Consider the following 25,439-nt stretch of genomic DNA (forward strand, 5'->3'; position numbering starts at 1 on the left):
TATCCCGGGTCTGGTATTTGCATAAAAAACTCGCGGTGCTCCGAGGTAAGCTCGCGAGAGTCGTGGGATTCCTGTAACGCGCGCTCGAATTATTCCATATTCGATGGAGAGAATCCCGGGGCACGATGACCCGTCCACGGCGGCGTGAAAAACGACGCGAAGGGGTGGATCGTACTTGATGGTCGGAAGAGCTCGCGGCGCGATAACGAGTTACTCTTTCAGCGAGCGCGGAACTTGTATCGCTCGATGTTGACGAGAATGAAATTCGCATTTTTGCCCATCTCGCGCCAGTGTGGATCGTATCAGCCTCTCATTCTATTTTCGAGCGCGTTCCCAGCGTCCCCGGAAATGTCCTCCGCGTCCACCATCCGACTACCCCTTCGCTTTCAGTCACTCGTCGCTTTTTTGTTTCACGACGCGCCGCCGCTGATGCATGGGAATAGCTTTTATTTTCCAGTTCTGTTTGTTATCGTTTGAATTTTTATCACAAATGCTACATAAATATTAATAATGTATTTAATCAAGTTTGAATGAGAAGTGCTTTGCGATATGATATTAATATTTTTACGACGATTCTAATGCACGAGTATCGATCATCGCCACGACTTTCTTATTACGAGCAACGCGAATGAATCTCGCCCCCCCCCCCCCCCCCCCAGTAGAATTTATCGTGATGCCCACGACTCTCGAGGAAGCTCGGAAACTTTCCAACAAACGACCAGATGGGTATCTTGATAGATTATACAAGTTCCTTATGAATGGTCGGCGACTTTTGAAGTCGCGATGAAATTGGGAACAAAGAGGGACTCGGCTCCTTAGATTGCTCGAGGATAATGCCAGGAATCCTTCTGCGATTCACTTCCTCTCCCTGATTGATGAACTGTACACCTCAAAAATAAACCGATTATATTTTTCTGCAACACGTTCGCATATAAATATCCCACAATTCTTCTTTATATAATAAATAGTACCTTGATTCGTATTCTTATATTATTATATAAATTTATAGGGAATTAATTACGATCGAATTTGATATTTTTGATGGAAATTAATTCATTTTCTTTCGTCCTACGATCAATGGAATATCTTGAACGGGTTTCTCTTATACAGAATATTTCTCTGCTACTGAAAAGAATTCGAAAAATTTCTTCTAGGAACCAGAATGAAACGAAAAAATTTCGTTCAAGGCTCACCTCACAGCTGAACAAAATGGTCCTGAAGATTCGTCGGTGGAAGTCTACGGAACGACGCGCAGCGTGACGAAAGTAGCTGCGCGCAGACTCAAAAAATTCAAAGTCGTTTTTCTCGAAAACGAAGCTTTAATTGCAATCTCGTTATTCTTCATTTTCATCTTGTTTGATCTCGCAGAATCGCATCACGAAAATTTCCAGCAGAGGTGACCGAACGTAACGAACACCCTGTACGTGCCCGTTTTCGCCTACTAAGAGGCAGACGCCTCTAACTGATTTAAGACATTAAATTACACTTTGTACGGAAGCTTCACCGAAGCGAGTCGACGTATAAATTAATAAACGGGCTGTCATTGCTGTCCAGCATCCAACGAGCCATCCTTTTCCTCTAATTCGAACAGTTTCACGGTTAGAACTTCCGGGAAGGACGGCTGTCGCATCAATCTTCATCTCGATCTCGTTTCTGCAGCTTCCTCAACATGGACGAAGATGGAAATACGGGTAACGAGCGCCGCGTGGAAAATTGTTGGGAGCAACAAGCGGAGCAATAAATACGTGCGAAATTAGCATTTCCCCCGAACAATGGCTCAATTGGTGGCGCAACCGACGCCATGATATTATGCATAATCGCTTATGGCAGCCAGCTGCTTGTCGTTCCTGACGGGAGTTGGTCTTCTAATACTCTACAGGAATAATAAACGTTATTAATTCTTACGAATAATCTTCTCAAACCTTTACACTTCGTTATTTCCTTCATTAATGGTTATTTTCTGTAATTAATTTGAATTTAGATATGTTCCCTAGACTTTCTGAAGGTAAATAATTATTCAATCGAATTAATACAGACAAATTTTAAATTTGCTCGCGTTTCGAGAAGTGTCCAAGTAATTGCGACACCGACAGTTTTTATATCACCTGGCGAAGAACGATCCCTAATGATAACTCAACCGTATGATATAAATTGCTGCCGCGTAATAACGTTGAAAGTTAGGCGTGCGTTTAATTCAACGGGATGGATGTTATACACGGTGTCCCGTACAGTACCGCGGATATTGTGGGCAAAGTATCTCATAGATCACCAGCGGAGACCTTACGATATGGAAATTATTCTGCGCGCACGCGACCACCGTGCAGGCGTCGTTGTGATCTTGATCGTAAATTACAAGAATCCGCGATTTAATTCGCGCCCGCACGAAAGGGTTGTTGTCACTCCCTTCGAGGATCTACGATCTGACGGTTCTTGAACCGTTCAAACACTTTCGACAATATTGAAATCTTATACTATCATACCTTATATTACTTAATGTGTGCAAAGATTTGTTAAATTTTTAAAAATAATTTCTGACAGAAATCCTTATCAATTTATCCTGATTAATTTAATAAAATTAATTTAATAATACGATGATGCTTTGTATTGGTTACCTTTCGTATCGACTAGGAGGACAGAGATGCGTGTAATTTATGCGAACGAAGGAGTTAATCGAGTTTTGAATTATTTCAAGGATGTAAGTTACAGATGCAGTTTGCATTTTGTTTCCGATGATAAATTTCTATTTTTTCATGTACTGGTCGCTTGTATCCACTTATGATCTCATTACCATTTCCTGGAAAGCTAACCGTTTTCTGAATATTCTACTACCTTCTCATTCCCTTTCAGCTGTTTCCAACTATTACTGCCATCTGTCGTTAATAAAACATTTTCTTCCTGCTTCTAACTACTCGGTTCTATATATACATGATGCGTATATGTCCTGTCCTTTTCCCACAAAAAACATAAAACAGTCATAGAGTGCAAAATATTACCTTCTATGAAGAAAGAAAAAAAAAAATTGCATTATTTTATAAATATTTTGCTACGTCATTCGTTTAGAAAAACGAGTATTTTTATTCGAAATTCGGTTCTGGCTGTCACACCTTTCATACACGTCACACGCAGCTCTCGCGACAATATTTCACGTATCCCTGGATCACAATCACGATCGACTAGAATAATTTCTCGACATGTGAATAAAAAAGGTCGAAGAAATCCGATCGATAAAAGCGGCCCGCGCTGCTCCCTTCAGAGCGACAGCGTTTCATACACACGTAACAGGACTGTCGATCGAACGCTTCGCCTTCGACGGCACCGCGCGCGCTCTTGACCTCGGCGAAGCGGAGTGTGCCGGGAGGAAAAAGAAGAAGGCGAAGAAAACGACGAACACGTAAGTACTCACCGTTCGTAGGAATTCGGGGTCGTGCAGAGCTCGCTCAGCATGCAGTCCAAATCGGTCGCCAGGGAATTAAGCAGCTGAAAGAGAAGCGAAAGGGGTTAGGGTCGTCGTGGCGCGTCTCATTTCGCAACGCAACGTCGAACGCGTTTTACTCCTTAATGAACGCACGGCCGGTGTGTCGCTGCGAAACCGTCGCTCTCTATATTTTTAATGAAAACTCGGCGACTCGAGTAGGGACACGTTCGAACGAGGTGCTCTGGGGTGAGTCAGAGTGAATCACGGAGACTCGTCTGATTAAATTCGAGATAAAATGGCATTTCATTGACTTTAGTCAGTTTCGGTTGATTCAAGTGAACGGAGATTGAAACAAAATAAATTCAAGTGAACTGGATATTGGATAGCTTGGGTTAAATGAGTTGAAGTTCGAAAGGGGTAACTTTGAATGCAGCGAGATTGCTGTAAGTTAATCGGAGCGAATTCGAGAATGAAATTCATCGGTTTTAAACGAATTGCATTTAAAATACCTTAAACCTCTGTGGCACTATAATTCCAATAACGCCATTCAACAAAATTGAAATTTAAAAGAGGGGTGGAGACCGGCGATAAATTCTAATACGCGTAATTAATTAAAAATTGTGATCGTTCTCATTCATTATTTACAATAATTCCTAGGTTCTAATAATTATATCGCTGTAAATAAATTTTCAATTCCATCAAGCAAAGAAAACGATCGCTCGTTAAATGATAATAAAAAAATGCCTATTAACCCGTGCCATGGTATCGTTACGAGAAGTTACGTAAACGTCGAGCGGCGTGAATGAAACTGAATTTCTGGTTCGAGGCTACGTCTCGTTAGAGCAACTATGTCATAATCAAGTGACGGGAAATTGTTATGTACCGATGCTACGCAGCGGCCACCTACAATCACGTTAATCCTTAATTGAAACCGTGTTACAGTCAAAACCGCGTTGTAAAATCGTTCAGCGAACCCCCTGGGAGCCGGTGTTGCCACGCGATAACGCAACTCATCCAGGAACCGCGGGAACACTATAATCGAACGCCGGCAGTTTCCGTTCCCGTGCGTCCCACCGTGTTGCACAATAATTGCTTTGCTAACGTCGTCATTTGAAGACAATTCAAATGAACAGAAATTCTATTTTGCTTATAACATTGAAATATTCAATTTTTATTCGTACACTGCTTTTGTAAAAAGGAAAATATTGATCGCGTGTTTCCTAGAAAAGCAATGTGTAAAAGGTATTAGTGGCGAATTCTCCGTTAAGAGAGCGATAGGTTTGAATGAAACGAAAAAAAAGAGGGGAGAAGAACGGGAAGAAGAGGAATCCTGGTAGGAAGAAATGAAGTTTGCACGAACGCAGGGCACAGGCCGTTTGTGCCTGTACACCGAATGCCTGCTGTATTTGCATTGCATCATGGAATCGGAGCCCGGAAAATTAGAAGGTTTCCATCCGGAGGCACTTTCGCAAAGTCAATATTGAACGTGGAGAAGACGTCCGATAAAGTTTCACCGTGCAACGCGGGGAACACGATCCGACGGGGTGGGGACGGGGGTGGAGGGTGAACATGAAACGCGAAATTTCTTGGCCCCTCTGTGTATTGGGAAAAAATTGCTATGCGTATGTAGATACAGTGTCTGCCGGAACTTTTGACCAATTTCCTGCACCTTTTTTCTCCTTTTACTATTCCTTTACTTCTACCATTCTTCTTCTTGTAAATTCTTACCGATTCGAGATTAATGTTATAGGGATATTTTTGTACGTACTAGCGTTTTCTATGGATTTTTATGTAAAAAAAAAGTTACTTTTCAAGGGAAACAAAATTCTTATAGCGATTCCAAACTTTTGGTGGGCAGTGTATATAAAATCCAGTGATTGCTTTTTACTTCTCGCTTACACATATTCAGTTAGCATTTTCAAAGGTTCTAAGTCAATAATAAATTATCTCCGAAATTCAAATTATAAATAGAGAGCGGAACCACTTTTTAAATCAGATATTTCAACCTAATGTAAAAACAAGAAAGAAAGAACAGATAATTTCTACATTAAGACAGCAGGTGAACATTAACTAAATATATAAGTACATCGTGGTCTTAAATAAAAATTCTAGTTCACATGCACCCTCCCTTTCGACCCTACAATCATGATTTACGAGCGCACGACAATTTTCGTTTATGAAAAAAGCGCGCCTTCTTTGAAGGGGTTGTTACATTAGACGATGACTTTAGATACTTTCGCCAGTGTTGAGGGGATCTTTCTAATAAACCAACTTCCCTAGTCGTTCTGCGAGCACAACAGTTCTCTCTAGATCGAGCGTCCACCTTCTTCCACTTATGCGAGCGTCCGTAATCTCGTGGACCGTGTCTATTATCACCTAACGTCTTGATACTAATACTATTACTATCCAATTTACATAGTACACGGAATGTTTCTAACAATCTCTATATAACTGATAAGACGATGATACGCCTTTAACTTACACGGTTCGACGATAACGAGCGTTTCGAATGACCAACCTGACGCACGGTACTAATACGATACGCACGATACGCCTACCAATACTAATTATACGAAGGATATAGCTGAACGATATCCAGCCGTCGGATATTTACGTTCATGCAAGGCCCTCGTTTTATAAAACACAACTAAAGAAACGAAATTTAGACAGACGCTCGCTCCACCTGCTAAATATTATAACGCGTACAGTGCGCTGGACAACTTTGCATATTTTTGCATATCAAGCGCGTTTCATACTTCTTTGCATATTTAAATTCACCATGAATACGTAGACATCCCCGGTGTAACCGATGTTGTAAATATTTCCAGTAGTTCGTGTACGGATAAAGTAGTGGAGGGTTAAAAAATTTTACTAGGATATGATCGTTCGGTGCTCCGTAATATTTTCATTTTTTAAACAGGTTTTATCTGAAAAATTTACTTGCATAATTTTGATATAATAAATATAATACAAATTGATCGCAAAAATTTGTTTCATTTCATTGCTCGACTGTATCTGATAACTCGACGTAATCGGTCCACTTTTCTACGTTACTGAAGGCAAACATTCGTGGATTGGTTCTTTCAGAAACGAAACCGATTCTTTCGGTAACATTTAGCGTTCGTGGACATCGAATAGATGAAACTGATTTTCATTTATTTATTTATTTTCAATAGAAATATATTTTAAAATTGCTTGGCCGAGCTGCAGAACGTTAAATAACGTGACGGATCGCGTGTTGGTCGGACTGGTCGGCTGTAACGTAAAAGGGATTCAAGATTTTCATTCTTCTTTTGCGTTTCATTTGTCTTTCGCGAGAGATTTCCAGGAAGACCAAACGAAAAGACAGGAGAGAAAAAAATAGTAGAATGTACAAAGGGGTCGAACTACCCCCCACTCAGGAACAGTTCTCCACTCGGAATGCTTCTAAACCAAAAAGAGCCCTCTAAGCTGAAAGGGACGGTTCGAAGACTGAATCCCCGTTCCGTTCGATACGCAGAGCGCCGATTCTTCGATTCGTAAATGGAACTATTTATCGCTTCCACTCGGTTTTCAAGTCGGTCCGCGAGTGAAAGCGAATTTAGTTCGTTGTTCGTTATTTACGCGGCTCGAGCCACTCTGATACGTCATCGCACAATAAGCGAGCGTAATTAAAGCCCTGTCGTGTGGTGAATGAACGCACCGAGTGGCGGAAAGGGTTGTTGCTGGCTGGCCAAGTGGCAGCCACGGGCTGCCCTCCTGCTTTGTAGATCGCGTGCGTTCCGATGTAGACATAATTAACAGGCGAGTTCCTTTTTCTATCCTCAGGGTGTGTCTTATCGATTGGGAAATAGCAAAATTACATAGTTTTTTATTCAAATATTTTATTGTTACTTCAAGTGAATTATTGTCAAAGATTATTCATTTACGTTCCGACGATATAGTAGTGAAAGGGTTGGTTTGGAGAGTTAACGCGAACTAACGCGGATCCAATAGGGCTGAGATCACTTGGCCTTGAACGGGTTGTTAAGACGAACTGCTACAAGCACGACGTCCTTGGGGAGAGTCCTTGTGTCTTGGAGCGAGCTGACGCGATGTAAAGCGTTACGAAGCGAACTAACACGATTTGGAGAACTTAATAACCCGTTTAAAGTCAAACTTCAATAATAATTAACATTAGTATCGCTATAAACGATCGCTCATTTCCAAAAAATACTCCAAAACAAAGTTTTTACTAGGATTCGTTATTTTTTCATTCGAAATTCTTAATTGCTCAATTTCAATTAATGATTCGTACTGTACAAATTCTAACATTCAATAGTTAAAATTATAACATAACATTCTTAATCTATTTACCTCTTTTTTTCAGTCGTTTCGTTATTTTCGATATCAAAGTCAACACGGGTTCGAATTTAAATATCAAAAATCAAAAACCCTCGCGGTTTTAAAGGATCATCCGGAGAATGTGATTGCAATTTCGCCCTAGCCACGATCTGTCGATACGAGTATCGCATGCCCCTGTGACACGGGTGCGCGCCTCGACCACCTCCGCGCCAGAAATCTCAGACTATTTCTGAAATTTTCATACCCGTCCGCCCGAATGCGGCCCGATTGACAGATAACGGAATAGCCTCTTCCCGAGAAATGTTGAATTTCAGATGCAATTGCGTTTACCTTTGCCTCTCGAGAAAGAAAACAGAGCAATTAAAGTTTACTTCTCTCACTCTTAACTAATACTAGTTACTAATAATATTTGAAGAAGAAAATAGCAAAGACATCTGAAATTTGGAAATTTTTAAACTTCTTTTAAAGAAAATTATATTTTCAGGTTTCTTTCCGAGTAATTTAATTAGAAGCACGGAACACAGAACCGTGTGCCTTTGAACCATGAATGTTCGGCTTGCACAGAGATCCTCGTATGTATTCGGCGTGAGTCATGCGAGCAACGAAGCATGGAACCCCATAGGATGCCGGTTAGATATTCCGGGTGTCGAAGCTTCGCTTACAAAGCCGATGGAAATTTTTTTCGATGGAACCCGTAGAAATGATCAACGCCTCGTCCGATGAACCTTCATTGACCTTTCCGTCGTATCTATTTCTCTCTATTCGATACAATTTTTAAGTATCGCGGAGGAAGAAGAAAATTTCTCACTAGTTCCTCCTTTAAACTGGTTAATTTCATAAACCCGTATTATGATGAACCCATTTGGGTTGTACGGAAAGTAGAGAAATTTTTTCTGTGCTTTATAAGTTGGTACTATGTAAAAATGAGAAATAGCTTCTAATATCCGATTCACGCAACCTTCGCCAAACCATTGCCAGAACGAACCTAATACAGCAGTGGTAATTAGTGAATTAAGGCGTCGCAAAAGACACCCACGAGTAAAACGAAAGTCCAATACGTTTCATCAACCTACTTACCACCAAAAAGAGGGAGCATTTAAATAACAAAATGAAGAAGCCCGTAGGATGACAGAGGGCCAGGAAAAAGCGGGGATGAATGCATAAGTAACACCAGACACCCTTCCGGTCTATTGTAATTCACAGGGGCGCGCGGTCGCCGCGAGAGGGACCTATCTTAGATGAGGATCGCGTGGCTTAGAACGCAAAGAAGAAAATGGGGGATCTTGGTCAGGGACGCGAGGACCTGAAAACCGTGTGTGTATTTTTCATAGGGGACACGGTTAAGAGAAGCCGCGAATAGGGGTACGCCGCAGTATAACTCGGCCACGGTCGAGCCGTTGGGGTGAAAAGAAGAAATGCAGACGGCTCATCCGTCCTTGGCTTGGGGATAAATGAAAATAGACTGACACCGTTCCCGTTGCTCCTTTTCATAGCTGCGATAGGGTTTATTAAAAATTTCGAACGCGTCAGCCTCGTGCTAGCTCTTCTCCTGCTGGAAGTTCCTTTTTCAGCATTTCAAAGATCACGTTCTCGGTTTTGGGATAAGTAAAACAGGGATGTTTGATTCTGTTTATTAACGGGTCGGTAGTCGTACAGGGCTAGAGCGAGTAAGTTCCTAGAAACTGTTGCCCGTTCAAACCGGTCGAAGACGAGTTAGAGTGGACGCCGACATCGGGTACTGTACTCTAAATCGAGCATCAGCCTAATTTAGTCTGACAAACCACTTGGAATAGAACTTGAACCAAATAGGGAGACTCCTGTTCCATCTGCAATAATTGCAGTTACGTGTATCGGCGAAGACTTCGTATCAATACTCGAAATCAAATTGTGAATTGCGAATTGTGAATCTGTGCTTCAATAATCGAGAAAAGGATTTTAGGAGATCACTGAATTCTTTTTGTTTTATTTGATCGTATATAACATGTTTCTCTTACATTCCTCAATTTCTTATATTTCTTCCGGGTCATGTTGCCACCAACACACGAACAGAGTTACGCTTTTCGTTTCATTTGGTTCTCTGGTGGACGTTACCAGTCCCAATAAAATCCGATTACACGGAGCTCGTACAAAACCATTTACTCATTCTCGTTCCCAATCTTCTGAGCGTATCCAGGCTTCGCCGCTCGCTTTCGAGAAATTCTCCTCGCGCCTCTCCCTCCAGGCTTGGAGGAACTTACGGATCCGTCGAGCGATACACTCGAATTCTCAGCGTCGGAAACATCGCGGGCCAGGGAGTTCCTTAATAACTGTAGAACCGCGTTGGAGCACGCAGGGGGGATTCCCCCTTGCGATCGTTAAACTGCGAACGCGACAGCTGGTCGCGCGGGCAGGGCTGCCAATCCCTCGCCGTCGCTCGCGCGGGACTTGGCGAAGAATCGGGCGGACGCGACGGCGGCGACGACCGCGCGAATTAAAATGGCCCGCTGAAACTCATTCCCCGAATTAAACGGATTAGATCCAATCAGCACCGACCAGCCGTACTCGCAGCCGTGCAACACGTTGTACCATTGTTTCTGGGCCCTCCATTCGATTCCGGGCTTTGTTTTAATTAAATCCATCGCCTGCAGCCGGAATAACACGGAACTTTCCTCCAAGAACGTGCGCGCGTCTACGAATTTCGATTACTTTTTCTGGGCCGGGTTTCATTTCTGCTATTACACATAATTTTAATCTTCTGTGACTTGGCCAACTTTCGTTTGATTATAAGGTATGACGATACATGTTCATGTAAAGAGTAAGTATATTGGTAAAATTAGGTATGCACGGAATACTGCGTGACATTTATAATTTATGGAGACACGGAACGAAATGATGCGTTTCTTCTTACGATAAATTATCAGAACGGCGTGAAAGCTCAGCGTGGGTCACGTTGTCGTGGACCACGTTAAGAGATACGGTTGTGCAACCTCCGAGTCGCCTGGAATTATAAATAATTTACATTTGGGATACTTAAAAATCCTAGTTTATTACGCGCATGTTAAAATAAATTCTGGTAGAAACTACGAATGGCTCGAAAAGATTTGTGCCACGGTGGTATCGCAGGTGCGATAACGAGAAGTGTAGAAAACGAGATACCAGCGCGCGAGGAAAATAGAACAAAACGTGCGAATAGGAAAAGCAACTAGGTACCGAAGAACGTGTTAAAATGTACGGAACAGAGTTGATTTGGCGATGTTGCAAAAAATCGCGCTGTGGTATTCCCAACTTATTTATTATACGCATGTATAGAACGTGGAAACCATTAAAAAAAAATGTACACGTGCGCTACATTCGGACAGTAAAACAGCGCTGTTGTTTCACGGGGAACACGTGTTCGAATGATTCACTCGGTGTCCCAATCGAACCCATCGCTAGTAAAGTATGCGTGTCTGCCCCGTGTAGAAGCAAGCAAAGCAGAACAGAGTCATTCAGATCACCGCTCGAGATAGCCGACAATGTATGTCTTACGTCCTGTCCGATGGTCTGTTAGCTTGCATAACGCGCATACATATAGATCGTTTCATATTTTACTCTTCCGTGCGCGTCACTACGCGACCGGACGGAACAAAGTATTGGGGAACCCCTGCAACGCTCCGTCGCTGTCCCAGTGGAATCGCTCAACTTCGTTACAGGGAGCGACTGAATAAGTATAAAAAAAATTATTCGATTAGGTAGTTGCATGAAACGAATGTGAAAATGTACGTATTTATGGAGAACAATGTTCATTGTCAGAAATTGTACCGTTCTACGCAAAAAGTAAACGAGTTACCAAGATGGCTTGTTTTAGTCGCCTCCTTCTGTACAATAGACAATCAATCGTCAAACCATTCATTGGATCGTCCAATAAGAGAGGTTCTCCCCGTCATCCTGTCTAATTTCCCACATAGTCCCTGCAAGATTACACTGGGAAAAACACAGGGTGAGTCACCTGGTAGAAACAAGTCTTGCCTCGAGGAACGCGTACAGAAGGCTCCGAAAAACAACGTTTCTGACTCAACCTTAAATCCTCTCTTTACATACAGTGTGATGGATCATAAAATGAACATTGAGAATAATGAAATTCGTTTTCCAGCGATGGTAAATGATCGTAATCGCGCGTTGACATTTCCGTTACATGAACACATGATTTTTAATTATTATACAGTGCATATTGACGTGGTGGATTTTCAAAATGGTTTACCACGAAAAAAAAACTTCGAACGTACATTTCTTATTCTGTCTGACGTTTTATTTTCGTTTCTAACATAATTCGTAAAAGTGTCTTTTAAAAATGGCCAAAAATCCTGCTTCGAGCTCCATAAAATATACGTTAACTGCCAACTTACTGCCTGTACGGTTTCATGCTATTTAAATACGTGTGTCCACAATGACACACAGCCGTATCACTCAGCAATCAAAGGAATATTACGGGACGAGTACTTCTGCGACACGTGTAAATAGCCCTTAAAGCCGAAAATACGCAGTTCGCTTTTGTTGAACAATGCTCTGATTGATTCCGTTTTGGAAAGCGACGAATTTTGTTGAACCAACTGCGTCGCTGCCATCGTTTCCACGTCCCTCCCAGAATCGGCATGTATTATCAGCCTTTTAACGATAACGCGCACAAAAGATATATGCATTTAACTCCAGCGATGTGCATTCGTACAAAGGACGTTAAACGGTTGCTCCTTTTTGCAGTGCGATGTTAATACCAGCACGTAGAGGCGAACAGAGGGGGCGCAATAACGATTAGGCAGAGCGTACGACAATTAAATGGTCTCCAGTGTCCGCTCGTTATCGTAATGGCCGATGCACTCGCCTAGCAAGGCTTGGACAAATAAACGTCCGGTTGGAGACGTCTCGTGACTCGTCGCGACTGTCGAATGTCCAACGTGGTTGCTGGAATTCGTTTAACAACAGGGACACGGAGAACCGGAAGCGGGTCATTATAAGGTGTCTTGAACGGAAGGGATCGAAGGAGTTCGCTGGGCCATTGCCCGTTTCCATTCAACGATATTTTCTTTTTTCTTTTAATACAGATGAATACTAGTTCTCGTTTAGAGTAATTAATTGCTTATTCGCATAATACTAATTAACTAACCGATACTAAGCTTGTTGTAACATCGGTTATAAAGTTAGATATTGTAAAAAATTTGTAAATAACTCACAATTTAAATATTATAAACTCAATTCAGAAAATGGTATCCATTTATACGGGTACAGTACAGTGACGGTGCAAATTCGTAACTCGGCGTCTGCCCGAGCACTGAAACTACCCTTCGCAAACTATAAGAACGTTACACTATCGAAACGTTGGAATCACGAAGCCACCCCTCTCGAGGTGGAAGTTGGAAGGTTCAAGGGGCGATAGATAATACGTCGCGCTCCATGAGCAACAAAGGGACACGTCGGTTGGGGACCAGCTACGAACGCAACCTCGACGCGTCCACCTGCGGTCCGAAATAATCAGCACACAGGGTGTGCAACGACAGCTGCACTGGATCGGGAATGTTACGAGTTCCCCGTGGCCACCATTTATGTACCAGCCTCTGTGTGTCCACGAACACATGACACCGGAATGATAAGACAACCGAGGAGCGCGAAAGCCCTCGGTCAGTCGGCGTGGAGCGAGCAAGAAACCGGAGAGGGGGGGTGGAACGGAACGGAGAACCGCGAGGAACGAAGGCACAGACACGAAGGAAAGAAAAGGGCTCGAACGAAGGTAAATCTATAAGCACTACGAGTTCGAGTGCGCGTGTCACGAATGAAGATTACGCTGGAGCTATTGGGTTTGAGGCTATTGTACACTGGCGACAAGAGGGGAACACCCCCTAAGTGCCGCGACACCCTCGTTAACGTGACTCTGCTAAGTTTAAGAGTCTGTTTTACTGTCCGCCCAAATGGATGTCAATCCATTTCAGGGATAGATAGCTTGTTTTTTCTATTAGAGATTAATTATTGTCATCGATTTTTGCTCGAGTTGTCGAATGGAGAGTGGTCGCACGTGTAAATGGCCAGTTTGAGGGTTGAATTCTTGGCTGGAATTCGAATCGATGAGTTTTTATCCGTTTATTTATATATATTAAACGGACAACAATAACAAATTATATATTATATATTAAACGTCTTGTCACTAGTAAAATGTAGTGATAATGTAATTGTACTGCGACAGACCGAGTATTATAATTTTTAAATGTATTTATGACCGATTAATATAAAAATTGTAATAAATTTATATTATATATCATATTAAATTATTATATGAAATAATAAATGTTGTTGCAAGCCAACATATTAGCCACGTTTCCACAGAGTCAGATTAACCAGCGATTCCTCGTTTTCCACGCGATTCAATCCCGTCTCATTCTCCCTGTTATTATTTTCGAATCCTGAATAAAAATTGCATGCAACTCACGCGAGCTCCGCGCGTACACGCGATGTACAGTACGCAATTTAGATTTTAAATTCAGTCACGATTCGAATTGCGGATTTTACAGAAAATCTCGCTGCCGTAATAAACGACCGATTCACCGGTGTCTCTGTCAAGCAGATATCGGTAGAAAAATAATAAACGTGGCGCGATAACGGCCGATGAATCATTGATAGCGTATCCAAGCTCTATGCCGCGCGAATGCATCTCAAAAATTACGATATCTATCAAAAAAGGAACGCAAATCGACATTTTTTTTATCTCCATCTGGTAAAATCAATTCCATTATCAGCGCATTCTTACCAATTTACCGGGAAATTTATTCAATAAAAAGGAATTCCTGAACTCTTTTCAGACATTCGTTGTATAAAACAGTGGATTTTCAAGGCAGGACGCTTGGTACACTTTGTTGGAGTGCAGCCATATTGATTTTCCACGGACGCGCATACGAGAAAAGTTTCCGACTCGTTATTTATTACGCTTCTTCTGTTTCATTTCGGAACGGTTTTACGCGTAAATTACATTCTTTTTCAACTATATATTATAATTCCAACATTATTTACTATAAACTCAACATATTATAATTTCTGTTATTTTTAATAAATAATTTTGTTTACACGTGTCAAATATTTTCTCTTTTCCGTGTACTTTTCAATTACTTATATATTTCAAAGAATATACCAATAATTATATTATATTCAAATACGGAAATTGTATTTAATTAACCCTGTCATGGCATTTCCTTCAAAATATTCTACTAGAAACAAAGCATTAACAATTAAGAATTGACATTAACAAAGTATACAACAATTATTTCAGGAGGACAATTATTCAAGGAGGAACGCTTGTTAAAAAGCCCAATTATTGTCCGATTAACAAGAAAATCATTAACAAAATCAACGACGTGTGAACGCAAGGCGATATAATCGAAAACATTATTCGTCCAGATCGTTTAAACGTTGTCCTTCGTTTCTGTTGGACACGAGTCGACTGTAATCGATCTCGAACCGACAGAATCGCCGTGTTCTCCAATCGTGCCAGCACGCGTTAGCAAGTGACGAAACTAATTAATCGTGGCTGAGGCTGTTCGCGTTCAGGGGTAAAAAAAGAAATTAGTCGGTCGACTGGCGGCTGAAATGCCAACGGATGGGAAAATTGTTGACGCGGTGCTCGACTCGTTGATATTCGCGCGGAATGACGCGCACGTGAAACGGGAGACTGATGCCAGATGTTATCGCGTTAAATCGCGACTCCGTTACGATTTTCCATGATATTCATTTCAATTTTTTATATATTTTAGCTAAGCTGCATATTTTTAATCCGTACAATTTTTTAATAAACTCTATATAATAGGAATGGACTGAATTTTCGAATAGTTTATTACATATCATTCCCTCGAAATGATAAAAAATAAGGGCTGAAGAAGAGGCTTTTTAAGCATAACTATCCCCAAAAATCGCAGGTAAAAAATTTCTCAGTCTTCAAAAGAATTATTTCATTTCTCTGTTTTCGCAGAATAGACGCAGAGGAATGAGACTCGCACGAATCCGGTCACTCACCGAAGAGCACTGATTCCTTGCCTCTCTGGGGATAGATAACGGACACTTCCGTTTTCTGACGGACGATAACGCCACGATACCGCTCGATTTCCTCTCCAGAACCGTAAACACTGCCGAACAGCGGCTGCCAGTGTCTCGTCGACTCGCATAAACCAGTTAATTCCACTCGAGCGACGCGCACACGTGACTCTGAGTTGCACTTTACGCGATGCAACCGCGGGAATAGCAGACAAAAAGGGGAGAGCCAAGCCGTACGAGAGCTGCCTTCATTTTTTGTTACTCTCCGACTGGGAATCGATTCTCGCGATCATACGACCACATTTCCGGCAATTCTCAGCTACGATCGGTTATACCGTTATCTCTCACTGGAGTCGATATCTCCATAGTTTTTTTTCTATTATTTTTTATATCTAAAATTTTCCAAACAAATTCGTGTATTTGTATTTTCTGAATTCAGAAAGTTAATAGAAGCTAGCCTTCGTGATTTTCAATTTTCTACAGATTATAGAATCAAGTGGAATTTTGCAAAGTTTACCAATTTCTGAGAATGAAATTAATTTCAGCACCTCGATACTCGATTTTGTCACGTGGAAGAGAACAGCACGACCGTAACCAGACCTTCTTACGATCGTAGCAAGTGAGTGAACTGAACTTTAACACGAATGTGCAGCCACAACGTACGAAGAGCGTGTACTCGTGGCCTGGGAATCGATACGTACGTGCCACCGACCCATCGCTCAATTTCCATAGCAACATCTGAGTCCAAACAAAAATGATTCCGCGATATTTTAGACGCTAGAATCTATACGCGCGCGAACAGAATTTCCTCGATCCAAACTTTCGGCACTTCTTTTTTCCTGGCGATGATACGATAATATCTGTGCAACGATTGCAAAATTGCAATAAAATATTTTTCCATTATTAGAATGTTGAACGAACATAATGATGGCAAATATAAGCGTTATATTATAAATATCTGCAAGTTTAAGTGAAAATATAATAACTTATTCATTTTATGTTGCATTTATTTTATGCTTTTTTATTTTGTGTCAAATACGTAGTACAATATTTTCTGAAACTGAATAATTGATAATTCTATCAACCCACTTCCGGTCACCGTCATATCAATTCGTTCTACTTTCTATCCTGTTTCTGTTGACTCTCGTTAAGAAAAAAAGATAATTGCCTAGAAAACCAAACCAGAATAGAATTTAATAACAAATACTGTTTGACGATAATAAAGAAAAATTTATAACGATTAATAAATTAATAATTAAAACCGCAAATAATTCAAATGCGTCAAATGCAAAAAAAGGAAGAAACCAACTAATTCAGAATCGGCGAAACTTTACTTAGTCGAAGTTCGACCACAGACTTCGCCTTCGAGAGGAGGAGATATAAATTCCATGGAACGACTCTTAGCACCGTTATGCCCTTCCAAATAATTTAGCATCGTTTTAACTTGATTGAACGAAGGATTTATCGACGGCCAGCGTGTGCCTCTTTCACCCCCGCCGCGGAGTTCTTTCCACCTCGATGTACCGACGGCGACGCGATAGACATTCCGACATTCCGACATTCCGACTGAAAGTTTCACGTGAAAGTTTGCCTCCTCTTTTTCCTCTTCTTTCTTTACGTTATTCCACTTTCGCTCTCGGGGTTCCTCGCGGTTAATTGGGTTACGGCAGCAGGGGTAGTCGTTGCAGTTATCAGTTTCCGGTATCGTTCGCGTGTCGAAGCGATCGACCGATAAAGATTAGAGTAAACGACCTTAGATAATCTGGCAAGTTTCGTCGACTCGTGAACAAAAATTTGTGTAAAAAAGTATACAAAAGAATATTGATGGGTAATGAAATTTATTTTCCGAATGATTTTTGAAAATCGATGAAAGACAAAGTAAGGTAATACGATACACTGTTTCGCGACATGTTATTAATTTTTCTTCGCTTCACCGTTAAAGCTATAAAAATAAAGGAAATAATGCACTTTCTGGTTATGTCTGTGGTAGGCGACGTTCCGTGAAAAATAGTCGTTCCGTGACTACTTTTGAATATTCCAGCGCGCATTAACTCGCATGGCTTACGTGTTTCCGTTGGGGACGAGGAACCATCTGTTCTTATCCGCGCGGCAAGTTAAAGCGTTTTTAAGCTGCCCGGGAACGCAGCAGTCACCGCAAGGGTGAAAGACGCGGGGATGGACTTCGTGTTCTCGCATAATCATCCAAACGGCCAAGCCTCGTTCAAATTTCATCTAATTGCCTTACGCTCCGAGACAAACAATTTATTTACGTAAGATAGTCTCGAGTATTTCGTTGTAATAAAAATATTCGATTAATAATACCGATGGAAATAATTGTTTGTACCTGAAGACCGGAATAATTAATTTATTATTTTGAATTCTATAAAGAAAAGGAAATGAAACCTTCTTACATAAATTTCGATAATCCATCAAATTTCGAGGGACTGTCGTCGGAGGCCGACGACAGAGCCGGAAATGAAAAGGAAACATCGGGAGCATTAATTCTACAACGGCGAGATATCGTTGTCGGTGCACGGGAAAATTTGCATTAAACGGGATTCCGCCGACTCGGCGGGTTTCCAGCCCCGTCCTCCCCCTTAGGTGGCCTACGAGCGCCGGGATGCTTCGGTTTTTGCCCCTCTGCATACCTTCGGCGAGGCGCTCTTGCCTCGCCCGGATATATTTCCCCGTCGTTTATAAAATTCCAGCCGCGCCGTCGCGTCGGTTCAATACCGAAAACGGCTGCTTCTCTCGCCGGAAGAGGAAGCTCGCGAGAGAGAAAAGGCGCGCTTATGGCGTTCGCGTTAATGGGGAAACGCTGCGTCGGAATTGTTCGCATCTAGCGAAAACGGCGACGTTCGAGAGTTTTTCAGAGGGGCTGGGACCAGGGGACGCGAGCTGGACATTCCATTACCAATTTAAGCGAAGGTCTAAGTCGTTACTTATTTACCATTGGAAATAATAACATTTTCTAAACAATTCGAGTAATTATGCAGGTTAGTGGAAGTTTGTACACTGTTGAAACGATCACGATCGTTGGCTTTGGACCGTTTAACAGAGGAGAAACCAGAATTACAAATAGCAAAGTAGTTTCTAAGGGGAAGGAGAATGGAGGAGAAGTTGAGTAGAGTAATTTCAGCGGTAGCGTAAGTAATGAGGATGGAAACGATGGTTAGGGGAGAGTAGGGTGGTAAAATGAAGTTCGGAGTATGTACAACAAAATTTTGTGGGAGTTACGGTTACTATAAATTGCCGTAGACTCGTGAATTTATGGTAGCCATTATGAAGAACAAGAGTAATAGAAAGAAATAATTCCTGTAATACCAAAATTAAATATTTGCATTCGAAACACGGAATTCACGGAAAAAATGTGTAACATAGACAACGCGATGAATCAAAAAGCAACCCCCGATCGATCATGTCTAGCTACACAAATCCCTACGAAATTGCGATATCCGCAGAAAATAATTTAAATTCCACACTCGTAGGACCCTGTTGGATCAAGAAACTATATCGGTAAGAGAGGACACGTGTAATACGCCTGCGGATAATCAAAAGAACATTACTTCTTTATTTCTACGGATATATTTTCTTTATCTTCATAAACTAAAAGCTATGAAAAGACGCTTTGACTAATTGTACACGCGGAAATAAGATGCAATAAGAAATGAAGTCCAAGGTAATATCTTCTTCGACAGTTTTGCCAAGCAAACGCCAAAATCCAATCAGTGAGTAACACAGAAAGCGCAAAAGGAAACTAACAGAAACAATAAATTAAGTCTAGACAGGTGTCATAATAAAAAGCAATAGTCAATAATACGGGGCGCGGACAACTTCCTCAGCATCCGCCCCCTTTACGTACAATATCGCGACGCGACGCTTCTCCCAATGAAACGTCGACGTCTTCGAAACTACCAAGGCGCCGTTTCGCTCCAGTTTCCGGGGTCGTCGCCATGTTATTGCCGCGACGACACCGCACCCCTAACCGCGTCTAGATCCGACGCTAGACTCGAACGTTCAGACGCGATAAGGATAAGGGTTGCTGATATCAGAAGTTATTTGGACAACGATTGCGCGTCGGGAAAGCAGTGGGAATTTTTTCCAGGAGATTACGAGACGAAACGCGAGCGAGGAGAAAAGTTCCAAGTAACGCGATCACGCTATTTTTCTACTTATTACAATTTAGCAATTCTCATTAAGTAGTTGGCACTTTCAAGCATTGAACGGGAGGAGCGCGATCGAAATTTGTTACAATTAAAGATATATCGAAGATAAAATTGGTTTGCTCGAAGCGTATTGATTTCACTTACCATCAGGTAGCTGGATGCATTGCTGCTAGTGGATTCCCTCTTGCGTGGAGGCCCCAGATCCCTCTGAACCAGTGACGTCATCTTCTTGACATATTAGTCGTCAAGCTTTAACGCCGCTTAACCACGAACGCGATAATTAATCGGGACGGCCTGTAAAAACGATAATTACACCTTCTTCACTGACCATATAAACGTATCCGACACGAAATCGTCACGCACCGCGAAGCCAGGTATCTGAAACAAAACAAAGAAAAAAAAAGGAACGAAATACAGTCAGAGAAATCCTCGTGAATATTTCTTTATACCTCGTATACTCCAGTCCTTTATTTTAATAATGATAGAAGCCCATTTACATACAGCAAATTTATCATTGCTATCGGTTAATGTCGCGTGAAACGGCACGGCTGATTAATTTAACTATTTCGTAATTGCAAACGATAATCAACGATTATCGATATTCCGGGCAAATGGAAACGCAAGATCGTTCGATATCTCGGAAAAATATCGCGCGCCCCGTTTTAAAGGTAACCAGCCCGTTTATCGGTGCGATAAATCAGGGGACGGGGAAAACGGTCGGATTGAATTAACCCGTTTATTATAGAAAAAAAATAAAAAATAAAAAAAAAAAGAAAAGTATTCGCGATGTACGTCTCAATCACCGTCAAGTTCCCCCTGTGGTTTGCGTTATTCGCGCAGCCATGGGGTTTCAAATTTTCTCGGCGTCGAATTTGTCGGTAATTTGCAGTAATATTTCATCAGTTTGGGATGGGCCCCCCAGGGGATTTAAATTGTAAGCTGCGCTAAAACGTCGGCTTACGCCGGAGTTATTCAACGATGGACGTCTCTCGACGGTTGTTCCACGATTCTCGGATTTACGAGCACGGATTTGACCGCCGAACGCGGGACACGGCGAAAAATCGTGAGCGGACTGCACGCGTTTGCATCAGCAGATGTTTTTGCATGCTCGCGACCAAAGAAATGGAAGCTGAATGAGCCTCGTCCTCTAAATAACAAGATGAATCTTACCTTGAATAATCCTCATATTTTTTTCAGGTAACGTACTTTTCGATGACACTTTGCGATTTTTTATGCGTTGGAAATTTCCATAGGTTCGAGGAAAGTATTTGTGGTTACAAAACATTTTTTGGATGTGGTTAATCATTTTTGTATTACTTATATTTTACGACAACGCTAAACGAAAAATTGAAATTAAACAAAGATTTACTTCAATCCCTTTATATTATAATATTAAATTTCTCGTTAATGCATAAAATTTTATTCATAGTTTATTTGATCCATATATTTATTAAATTTTCAAAGTAACTTAGCATTTGGAAATTTAAAAAAAAGTATAAACACGGATAAAAAATTTAAAGGATTAGAAAATTAAACAATTTCTGATAAAACTCTGAGATAAATTGGAACAAACTAGGTTTCACATTAAACTCAGAGGGAATCTATGAAAAAGAAAAAAAAAGGAAGAAAGCAGAAAGCTGTGCTTTCCACTGATGCACTTTCAACTAAAACTCCCGGGAAATTCAATTTTCCGCCGCTCGCAAGCCCCTCAGCGTGGAGCAGATTTATCGTAAATTCGCGTTTAACGAGGTTTACCTTTATCCATGGCCACTCGATGCTCCTTGACTGGGCTTTTCGGTCTCTAAATTCAATCGAGCACAGTTCACGGCGGATCGAGTACGTACACGCGACGTATGTATTATATTATATATACGACGAGGGGAGAGACGACCCGAAAACGCCCGCAAATTCTTGCGTGAAAATCTTGCCAACAATGCGGCAAATTATACTGGCCACCCGTTAGGTATCGTGGTTTACACGGCTAGGGACATGATTAAGGAAATATTAAATTTAGAGCAACCACTTTCAATTCAGACCAACCGCGCGGAATATTGCAAATATTTCAATTAGTCCGAGGAAAGGACGCATTTGGGACATTGTCAAAGTGAATTATTTCAACGTTTTGTCGAGATATAAATATTTAAAATTAAGTTCTGAAAATGAAATATTCAAAATTAAACTCGTTCGAATAAAGTTTGTTAAATAACTTATTTTATAATTATAGTAATCATAATGACTACCTTATTTTACAATATCCACGTAAAATTCTAAAGCAACTATTAATTTATCTTATTGTCAATTCAAACTTGAAAAATGCAAATTGAAACGTAAGAATATTTTTATCGACACATGTATAAGTATAATTATGTTATATGGGTGATAACACGACAACTAAATTACTCAATTAAACACGTAAAGAGATGAAATTCGTAACAGGAACGTAACAGATCAAAAGCGAATCATCGACATCGTATTCATTCACCGATAACGTCCGTTACCAACCGCGAGTCCATCGAATCGATACTGTCCCCGAGGCACGGAATGTCTCCCTACAGACCTGTCGCGTCGCGTAATATCAATCTGCTGCGTTTCTCCTTTTCTTCGATTTTACTCGCTCCATAACCGGTGGGGGATTCGAAACAGCAACGAGCGCTAATTTACGAGTAGCGTCCCATCGAAAATTCATAACAGCCGAGACACGAAATTCCGCGGGTTTAATCAAGCTATCGACATTCATGGCTCGCCTTGACCCCCATGGGAGCTAGGGGTTACACACCATCGTCGAGATATAAACTGACGTTTCCATCGTAAAACTCTGGTATGCTGTTTGTGTGGCTTTTGCTGAAACGATTTTTTTTTTCTTTTTTTTCTTTTTTTCCCATGACTGACGTTGATGTGTTGTATGGTGGAGGTGAAATGTACCGCGTGTGCAGCGTGTGCAGCGTGTACAGAATTGTAGTAAGGTGGCGGTGTTGAAAAAGCGGAATGGGGGGGGGGGGGTGCAAAATGGCGCATACCATTAAAGGAGCATTAAATAAACAGATAGAAAAATTAAAAGGGGATGATTGAAGATAGTAGTATTCTTACGAGAATATAATGAATATTTGAAGTTTGAATACTCTCTTTTGCTTTTTTATAAATACATATCGAAATACTTGTGGTTTTTCTTATACATGCCATGTAGTTGAAATTTTCAGTAAAAGGATTAATTTCGTTTATTTTATAATAAATGGAATTTTTCAAATATTTTCAGTGCTTTAAAATGCCAAATTTCAGTCGAAAATTTTCTAGGAAAGAGAATTTTCGAATTGTTGAAAATTTGACAACGAAATATCTCTCTCCTCAGCAGAATCATCGATTCCGATCAATAATTATGTACAATATTATTGTTTGTCAAAATGGCAGCTGGGTTATACGAAATCTAAATTCTCATACAAACATTCGTTTAAACGTCGAATATTTCGCGAAATAGAATTATCGAGTTACTCGAGCTATCAAATAGAAGTTATGCCGGGGATTGGTCGTAATTGTGTATTAGAATCGATGATTTTCGCGCAGTTCAGGCCGTGTTCCCATGTTCAAACGCCTGAGCGTAAACCGTTCATTGGTAGTTGCAATCATTGCCCTGATTGGTCTCGATTAAAATCGACTTGCGAAATCGCCCGAACGATCCACACTGATGACATCAGACGGTTATAAGAAAGCCTATGACGGACGCGTTCGATATTAACACCAACGCGGTTTGCGCAAGAAAATAATGAATAATTCACTGGGACTTCCGAATAAAAGGAGAGAACGACGCTCGTCTAATACGGTGGATTGCTCATTGATCTAATAATGGAAATCTTTCGCTTGCTATTCATCCTGCTTGAGAGACATTCATTATTTCGCAAGAACAACACCAAGAAGAATTTTCGATAAAATATATTTATCATTCTTCAATACAATTTGTATTTTATTTATTTAATCAAAATTATAATACAATGGAACGAATTATTATTTGGCGTGTATTATAAACTTACTTCTATTCGAACATTGTATGGATAATTGGTTCTCATCGTGCGCATAAAATTAACTTGACACGAGCTTTGTACGGGTTATTTGGTGTTACGCGATATAGTTTAAATTAGGGGTACAGGGGAATTTCATTTGTCTAAACGAAATTTTATTGCACGCTCGAATCTCATTATGCTTGATTAATAAAGTATGTATCCGTTCTCATTACCGGAACGGAATGGATCAGTCATTTCGAGGTGATTAACGTACTACAGTTTTTGGTATTTTAAGCATCGAGATTCATTCGTAATATTTATAGGAAAAATTTATTATGCCTGCTAAAATCATTATTCTTTTATTAACATTGTAATCTGTTTGACTGTAATTTTTATAATTCAAAAATTTTACTTTTGTTCATAATCGTATTATAGAATAGTTTCAAATTCTCCTTTTGCAGCTTCCCATTTCCGGGCCTTTCTAAACTGCTTCCACCCTGCAGAACCTAAATACCCGTTTCTGGAATCCTCGCGCGTCTCACCTGATTCGAGAAATCAGAGAGAACGCGTCCATTTACGCGCCGAGCCTCTGCTTTTTTCACGCAATCCCCGGTTCGCATCGAATCCTCGTCGAAGCAACCCCCGCCGCTCAAGCGGCGAGAACAACCTGGCAACTTCTAACGAGGCAAAAATGTCGAGATTACGTCTACGACGGCGAATTGATCGACAGTTCTATCTCGTCTGTAGCTTTGTTCGTTCGAACCAGGAGGAACCAGCCAGTGTGGGTGCGACACGTTCGAGCTCTCTCGGAGCAACCCCCGCCGCCTATACTTTTGACGTTTTTGCGTCTCGCCAGTGACACCTGCTTCCAGGCTTTATTAAATCCCCCTCTCCCCAGTCAGAATGAAAATAAAGGCGCCCCTACGTTTTTATTTTCCATTTTTTTTGTTGTCCCGCGGAAGATGGCGAACACGGAGGAGACTGGCGTGGTTCGGCGAACGAGGTTTACGACGTATGGTAACGACGGTGGAGAGTACAGGATGTGGAATTGGTTTTTGAGCACGACGTTTCAAGGGAATTTCCCGTTCTCTTTTTTCCTAAGGTTTGGTAATATTTTTTTTTAATTATAGTTTGCATTCTAGCTGAGTTAATAATAAATACAATTGATTGTGAATTATGGCCTGTACTTGAAAACAGAGAAATTGATCTTATATACAAGTATAAAGAATTTATAAGAAATGCAGTAAAGTTCATCCAAAAATGGTAAGAAACAATTTTAAAAAAATAATAAATTATAAGCTCTCGTTTGTAACTTTTCTCGTTTGCAAGCGTCGCCCCTTAAAATTTCTCCCTGCATAAAAAATCATGGAACATAAATTCGGGAAGCCCAATTCTGATTCGATAATTTGATCGAATTATTCTTCTCTCAAGCCAGAAACAGACTAACCAATCCCATCACACGTCCCGGTAATCATATTCTCCGATTCTGTGTGCAGAACGTCCCCGTCAACTTGAAAA

At 41.0% G+C, this 25,439-nt stretch overlaps 1 protein-coding gene across 6 annotated transcripts in view; it reads right to left on the reverse strand.

Moving 5' to 3' along the window:
• The window catches only part of Spri (Src homology 2 domain-containing protein sprint), a 165,931-nt gene that overhangs the window by 99,131 nt on the left and 41,361 nt on the right, over positions 1 to 25,439 (reverse strand). For 4 of the 6 annotated variants that reach the window (XM_076908114.1, XM_076908106.1, XM_076908120.1 and 1 more), the window contains exons 2-3: positions 20,074 to 20,307; positions 3,404 to 3,477 (exon numbers count right to left, since the gene is read on the reverse strand). In XM_076908114.1, the coding sequence (XP_076764229.1) occupies positions 3,404 to 3,477; positions 20,074 to 20,154 (155 nt within the window). In that variant the 5' untranslated portion in view covers positions 20,155 to 20,307. Of the gene's footprint in view, positions 1 to 3,403; positions 3,478 to 15,745; positions 15,864 to 20,073; positions 20,308 to 25,439 lie in introns of those variants that run through there. The other 2 variants (XM_076908186.1, XM_076908149.1) reach the window with 2 other exon arrangements.

The sequence above is a fragment of the Xylocopa sonorina genome, chromosome 1, assembly GCF_050948175.1.
Source record: "Xylocopa sonorina isolate GNS202 chromosome 1, iyXylSono1_principal, whole genome shotgun sequence".
Classification (NCBI taxonomy): domain Eukaryota; kingdom Metazoa; phylum Arthropoda; class Insecta; order Hymenoptera; family Apidae; genus Xylocopa; species Xylocopa sonorina.